The 8,165-nt window shown below is 34.3% G+C and overlaps 1 protein-coding gene across 1 annotated transcript in view; it reads right to left on the bottom strand.

The window, feature by feature from the left end:
• Positions 1 to 327: 327 nt before the first annotated feature.
• LOC149839639 (VAMP-like protein YKT61) overlaps positions 328 to 8,165 on the bottom strand; it is a 44,253-nt gene continuing 36,415 nt past the window's right edge. Inside the window, exons 5-6 of the mRNA XM_090002701.1 lie at positions 4,910 to 4,996; positions 328 to 537 (exon numbers count right to left, since the gene is read on the bottom strand). Coding sequence (XP_089858827.1) covers positions 487 to 537; positions 4,910 to 4,996 — 138 coding nt within the window. The 3' untranslated portion in view covers positions 328 to 486. The remainder of the gene's footprint in view (positions 538 to 4,909; positions 4,997 to 8,165) is intronic.

Genomic DNA, 8,165 nt, shown 5'->3' with positions numbered 1-8,165 from the left:
TCTTGCTAGATGGGTTGTGACAGATCTAGCCAACACTTTGAGAGATAAAACCACCTGTTTGGGTACCCAACATCGACAATGTGTAACCCTGTATATTGACAAGGATTAATGAACTGGTAATGGTCTGCTTAATCCCAGCCTAACTTAATAAATTACTAAAACTAAAACAATTTCTGAGATTATAGTAGCCAGAAGACGTGATCCAAGGAATCATCCAATTCTTGGAATTGATGCTTTAATGCAAGCCTCATCGTTATTTTTTTCAGATTTGCATTTGGATGTTCTCACGCAAGAAACGAACTGTACAAGGGAACAATCACCCAAAAATACCACCGGAAAGGAAAAAATCCATTAGAAGTTAGAAGTTGCAAAACCCACACTAAATAATAAATATTACAATGGATATTACCAACCATCCAATCATTTATATATATGACATAAAAGGCTAGGAACAGCAAAATCCCTTATGGTGCTCCTTTTTCCAACTCAGAGAATGGTACAACACTGATTGGTTTTCTTTGCTTGCTTGTAGAACATCTGTTATAAATGCACCAAAATATCATGGCATCAGAAGACTTCAGGCACAAACATCTCTACAGAATAACCCTTCACACACACAACATTATTTTTTAAAAAAGTTTTTTGTGTATCTAACCTTACATATATGACTTACAAAAACAAGATTTGGATCATGTATTTGCAACATGTACGCAGTTTTTTCAGGTGCTTCAAAATCAACGTCCACAATGTATCAAAATTTCATGACTGAAGGATCATATTTTTATGTCAAAAAAGAAGTGATCCAAGGTGTTATTCCTAGCAAAAAATCCATGCCGAACACACACATATATGAGGTCAGATCAAGTCAAGTGGATACAACTTGCAGCTCTAACTTTCCAACTCTATATATATAGGGAAGGGGAACCGTCCACAAGGTCCAAAATCTACAACCAAAAATGATTGGACAGCTCCCCTTCCCCAATGAGAGTTTCATTGATCAGACCTTACATATTTGTTCTTTATGATTTATTTAGTAAGAAATACGCTTTACAGAGACTTTATGAAATCTAGACATGTTTTTCAAAATGTGAAAAATCGATGGCTCGCAATGCATTTAAAACATTACAATACAAACTACAAAGTATTGTGGGCCGTTGAATTTTAGTGCTTTAAAAAAATGCATCTAAATATAAAAAATTCATAAGCTAAAACATGTTGCTAACTAAATAAATGATAAAAACCCAATATGTAAAGTCTGATCGATGAAAAACTCGATCAATAGAGAAGGAACACCATCAATCATTATTTATTGTAGATTTTGAACCTTTAGTTGGACGGTCCCCCAAGTATATATATATATATATATATATATATATATATATATATATATAAGAGAGAGAGAGAGATACTAGAATATGAGAAATATGAGAGCTAGAGTGTGAACTAGGCATTTTCAATGCTATTTTTGCAAATCCAACCCTGCAGATGTGTTCATCATGGCCCACTTGCTAGGAATAGTGTTGGATCATGCTTTTCTGACAAAAAAACATGATTTTTGAAGTTTTAATATTTATTAAAATTCTGAGTTGTCAATTTTCAAGTCTTAAAAAATCCTACTTATGCATTGCAATCGGATGATTCAAGAGCTGGTCCCTTTAAAACCAAGCATGTAGAACACATCCGTACAGTCAGATTTAAGGAAAAAAAAACCCATGAAATTCTAGCTTCCTCTAGAACTCATATTTCCAGTTCTCATATTCTAGTGGCCCTTTGGGATGAAGGCGTTGTTGTTGTTGTTGTTGTTGTATAATTTAGTGGCCCTATATATACACACACACACACACACACACACACACACAAATGACCTTTTTTTTCATTTGATTGGTTGCTTTTCATGAAACTAACCTTGCATATATGATCTACATGATTTGGTTTATTGGGAATCGATTCTTGAATCATCCGATTATGACATATAGGCACAATTTTATGAGCCCGGAAAAATCAACGGCCTACAATGTGAGATATTTTCTCAGCTTATAAAATCATGTTTCTTCGATGTAAAAGAAGGCTGGTCCTTGGCATTCGGCCATGCTTTATCCATCTATCAGGTCTGTTGGGTCGGCACAACTGACACCTATGACTTCTAGCTCATTTGGGCAATGAGGTCAACATGACCAAATATTTAAATAAATAAATTATTTATATATATATATATATATAGTTATTTAGGGTGTAGCTGCTTACACCCTTGGGTGTGAACAGCGACCGAATGGGGGTTTTCATTTTTTCTGAAATCTGACCTTACATATGTGATGTACATGCTTGATTTTATAAGAATTGGCTAATGAATCATCCAATTCTGTCATGTGGGTAATTTTTTATAAGGTTTGAAAATTCTTGGTACAAAAATTTCACAAAATTCAAGGCTCAAAGCATCATATTTATTTGTCAAAAAAGAAAACACAATCCAAATGTTGATTCCTAGCTAATCGACCATGCTAAACACATCTGCAGTGTCAGATTTGAGAAAAACACATCGCAAACTCCCATTCACTCACTATTATCACATAATTTTGTTAGCACCTACTCCTCTCTCTCTCTCTCTCACACTCTCTGTGTGTCTATATATATGTTTATTTATATCAATATTAGCAAGCAGGTCCTAAGCAGCTAAAACATGCTTTAGATGAGGTACTTTCATGTATAGATCTTTTTTGGAGCGATAAAAGATCAACAGCTCACATCACACTAAAACTTGGTGATAGAAAAATCAAAATTCTAATGAAATTGATTCAATCCAAAGCAATTATAAACATATCTATAGGTATAAATTAATCAAAAAATACCTGTAGCTTTTTCTTTCGAAGTGTTTGGAATGTTTAGGAGATAACTGTTTAGCAGCTACTAATTTTCACACACACACACACACACATATGAGGTGGTAGCTGCTAACCACTTTAGCTAACCGGGCTTTTGAAGAGGTTTTTTCATGCTTTTCCTTAAATCTGAATGCACAGACGCGTTCTACATGCTTGATTTTATAGGAATCAACTCTTAGGTCATCCGATTCAGATACACATAGGTTCTTATAAGGTTTAAAAATTGACGCTCTAAGATTTTCATAAATATTCAAGGCTTAAAAAATCATGTTTTTTAACGAAAACACATGATCCAAGTGTCGTTCCCTAGTAAATTGACCATGTCGAACACATCTGTATGGTCAGATTTAAGGAAAACATGAAAAAACACTTCAATATATATATATATATATATATATATATATATATATATAGAGAGAGAGAGAGAGAGAGAGAGAGAGAGAGAGAGAGAGAGAGAGGTTGGAATGCACTGAACAACCATCAAATGACAGCAGTCCTGGTATATGCATTGCCTGCTTTTTATATATAAGATAATTCTCTAACAAGTAGAGCCATTTCTAACCATCTTTTATCATACTGCAACCCAAGCTACTGACAATAGTCTATACTATCTGAAAATGATACAACACTAAAAGTTTGATTCCGACTTTCCATAAATGATATTGCCACTGATTCTATGCTATCTGAAAATGACATTGCACTAAGATGCTGATTTACTAGAATCCCTGCTATCCATAAATGCCACAGCTGCTGATTCTATACTGACTGAAAATGCCATAGCACTAAGACACTGATTCCACACTCTATCCACAAAGACACTCAATGGCCAGGACAAACCTAATGAACAGTGGTAACTAAAACATACCAAACATATACCAAGGTTTAGCACCAGCTCCTAGTAACTGGATGCATGCAAATAAATAATGCATCACAATAAAGTATAATATTCTGGTAGCATGGTGCCAAGAAGTATTCTAACAGATCTTACTAATTTGTGCCATACAAAGAAATGAGGAATCCTTTTCAAAGTAACATCTTGTACTTCTACAATTCATCAAAGAACCCTTGGAGAACACCACCATTAAAATTGATTAGGGGAAGGTTTTACGACCTTTTTAACCTGATTAAAAACTGCCATTAGAAACTAGAATAAAACCCATAGAATGTAATGTCAAGCTAAATATGGTATCTTAAATGCCCTTGCAACGCATCCTTTGGTTGCTACTACCTGTGGAAACGGTGCACCAACATAATCTTCGGAGGTAGGTAACCTTCTAAGCAGGCAGGCATGCCAATATCATGCAATTAAATGTATATTGGACCCAAGAGATCACACCCTGTGGGTCCAACTTTTTCATGGAAAACAAAACAGCATTTATCAGGACAACCACAATCACCAGCACATCGTGGAAAGCATCTTGTAGAACAAGCAAATAGCCAAGTATGTGCTATGTGTAAAATATTTTGTATATATATATATATATATATAATTTGTATACATATATAAATATATATTTTATTAAATATGTATTTCCTTTTTTGTATTTTTTATTTTATTCAAACTAGCTGTGAAGCCACGCGTTAGGAATGCCTAACGGCTAGTTGGGTTCCTCTTGTCCTCTCTTCTTTATATATATATATATATATATGTATGGGCATCTTGCCTATTGTAAGGTATGCTTGTTAAGAGCATTTTATTAATTAAAATTATATTTTTTATGAGCTCTCTCTTGTGGCTGTAAGCTTGTGCCTTTGTCTTTTTGTGTGTGCCCCTTAGTGGCTTTATATTTGGTTTAGTGCCCTTTGAGATCTCTTGTGCCTTTTGAAGGTCATTTCATTACAATATGCTGTGTGCAGAACAGCACCGAGATACAAACAAGTGTGCACAATTGCTCTCAGTGCACATGAGTGCATGCACAATCAAGCAAGCAAGGAAGAGAGAGAGAGAGAGAGAGAGAGAGAGAGAGAGAGAGAGAGAGAGAGAGAGAGAGAGAGAGAGAGAGAGAGAGAGAGAGAGATGTCACATCTACCTGGGAGGCAGCACTTAGATCTGAACTCTTCTCCACTAAACTGTCCAGCTTCTCACCTCTCTCAAGGACACTGTCAATGGTTTTGTGCTGCATTCATTCAAAAGCTTATTAGGCATGATTAAAATTTGTTTAGCAATAGAAGAGGGAAAAGTAAAAACTGGAAAGCTAAAATTAGGGTAGTCAACAGACCATAAAGTTCCTGTTGTAGAAACATCCTATGTGATAATAGAAAGAAGAAAATGAAACACCAAAAAAGTTGACAAACTGTTGCTTTCCAAGCTTCACTTAGCTACTGAAAGTCAAAATGATCTAGCTATAAAATCCATTCAAATCCCAACGGAAGCTGGACCAGAAGATAATCTTTATGTTTCATCTTATATCCCTACTCAGTAGTCCTTTGAGATAATCTTAAGTCTCAACAACCTTGCCTGATCCAACTTAGATATTTGATGCTTATTAGTTTTATCAAACCAGAAGGCCTTCACAATAGGGAAGAAAAATTCAAGAATAGAGCATCATTATAGAAGCTGCCATCCATCCCATCATATATGGGAAGATTTCAGCTTTTATCCTGAAGGTGAATTTGGAAAAAGCTTTTAAATAAGTTCATTGGGATTTTCTATCCTTTTGTATGAAAAATAAGAAAAAGGCCAGGTAGAAAAAGGGTACTGTGATTGACATCACTTTCCTACCTATGTCACATAGGTACGGGTGTGGGTTCGGGTGCATGTAAGGTTGCGGGTGAGGCACTTTAAAAAAACTTGGGTGCGGGGGTGCGGGAGGGTATATATATATATATATATATATATATATATATATATATATATATATATATATATATATATATAGAAAGAAAGAGAGATAGAAAAAGAGTTTGGGTCTAGATTCAGATCCAAACCCCTCTTTTCTCTCATTAACTCCACCCACCACCTCTCTCTCTCCAAAATTGAATCTAAATTCTGTGCCCTTGATCCAAATCCAAAAAATATCTGACAAGTGTATGTGGTAATACTGGATTTGGAAAAAACATATCCAAAACATGTTTCTTACATGTAAAAATTCAATTGCATTGGATTTTGACTTGACCCGATGCATCCAACTTAAAATATTTATTCGAATCTGAAGACAAGATATTAAGCAAAACCAAGTTGGACCCAAATGCATGCTTGGATATTAAACATCCGAATCTGAATAAATGAATGTCAGAATCAGATCAGAGATTCAGCCTTATCCACATAAGCTGAAGCTGAAGATTTAAAACAGTTAGGATGTAGGTTGCATCATGCTTAAACGGGTAGGATATCTATTCATGTGGGGAGGAAGAAACTTCTGCGCTCAGCCACAAAGTTCATTTTGTACATTGTTCAGACTCATAAGATCCAGATAAAGATACTTGATTTGGACTATCATAAACCATAATTCAGCCCCACTTGTTGCCTGATTAAGATCCAGAAATTTAACATGCAAATGTTAAAATAAATTTTTTATGGGTTATGGTTATTACCATCCAGACTCATATCCGGGTCTGATCCTGTTTAAGCCAGGCCCAATGGGACCAGAGACAAAATCAGTACCATTGGCCTTAGGTCCGGCCAAGGCCAACAAGTATATGATAGAAGTACTAAAAAAATGCCTAAATTACACAGAGATCTATCAGACTTGATCTAGCAATTATTTCATATGCCGATTTCATTTGTGAGAGTACAAATCCTCTTGAGAAGTACGTACACAACCTCAATACCAAAAAAATAACTTAGAAAACAAAGGTCATGCATATCAAAATCTCTTTTAAGAATATTTTTAATATCAACCCTTTTTATTACTTCCAATGATAATCATATCATCAACATATAATAATAAAATAATTATACTCGTTCTTGCATTCCTAACAAAGAGAGCAGTATTAGCATAACATGATGAAACAAATCCAATGTCAATAATGACCTTATTAAAACAATCATATCATGCCTTAGGGGCCTGCTTAATACCGTATAAAGTTTTCTTAATTTTTAGAACTTTACCTTTATCAATGTCAAACCCAGGAGGAGGATCCATGTGCACTTCTTCACTAAGGTCCTCATTAAGAAAAACATTCTTGACATCTAATTGATAAATTGACTATTTTTTAATAAAGGCTACAACTATAAGAGTCCTAACACTTATCATTCTAGTTACTAGTGTAAAGGTTTCTTCATAATCAATCCCATATTCCTGAACATACCCTTTGGCCACTAACATAGCCTTATATCTTTTCAAAGTTCCATCACTCTTGGTTTTAACTTTGAATACCCATTTATATCATATAATTTTCTTTCCTAAAGGAAGATTCACAGTTTCTCAAGTTTTAACTCTATGGAGGGCATCCAACTCAACCTTAATTGCTTCTACCCAATGGAGATAGTCTTTGGCTTCTTTGTACGTAGAAGGTGTTAAGATAAATGCAATATTGCGGTTTAGTTACCGAGGTATACTTAGGTATACTTATCGGTGCTTCCATTGTATTTGTTATTGTTCGTATCCTTTTTTTTAGGTATACCTTTGGTATACTTATTACGTATTTAATATTTAAATTAAGCATACATAAATGTATACTTATAAGGTTAGAATATGTATTTTTTAATTTGTATTTGTATGTTTATTTTTTAGTCAATATTTAATAACTAATATTTTTGTATTTTTTTTGGTCAAACTATTTTGACCAAGCTAGCCGTTAGGACAATGCCTAACGACTAGTCCTCTCATTTTCTCTCTCTCACTCATATAAAAGGTGTGTATGTGTGTGTTTAAGTGAGAAAGGATGGATGTATATTGAGTGTGTGTGCATGAGTGTTGTAGTGAGGTTTTTCTTATATATTATTTTGTTTATTTCACATCAATAAAATATTTATCTTTTTATATCTTGTTTCTTCTCTTGTATTTGCATAGCTTATTGTATCTAGCCAAATGCATCTTTATAATGCATTTGGATTTTATCTATGTTCTTATGTTTAGTTTCTTATGTCTCGGATTCTGTGCCATTTCGTGACATGGTATCAAAGCCAAAAAAAACTTTCCTGGTATTTTGTTTATTTGGTATTGGGACTCTTTGGTTTGAGTTCGTGCTTCGGGAAGGAATCATGATCAATGTATGACTTGGATTCAAGGGAGATCGTGATTCGGTATGTATATCTTATATCTTTATGGTTTTGTTTGAGTTATCTATCTCATGCAATGTGCATGAGAAAGTACCCATTTTTCCTATCTTTTGAAAAATTAT

The sequence above is a fragment of the Nuphar pumila genome, chromosome 4 (genome assembly GCF_984573655.1).
Source record: "Nuphar pumila chromosome 4, dmNupPumi1.hap1.1, whole genome shotgun sequence".
In the NCBI taxonomy this organism is placed as follows: Eukaryota; Viridiplantae; Streptophyta; class Magnoliopsida; order Nymphaeales; family Nymphaeaceae; genus Nuphar; species Nuphar pumila.
Note: the sequence above shows the minus strand (reverse complement) of the source record. Positions and strands in the feature narration are given on the sequence as shown.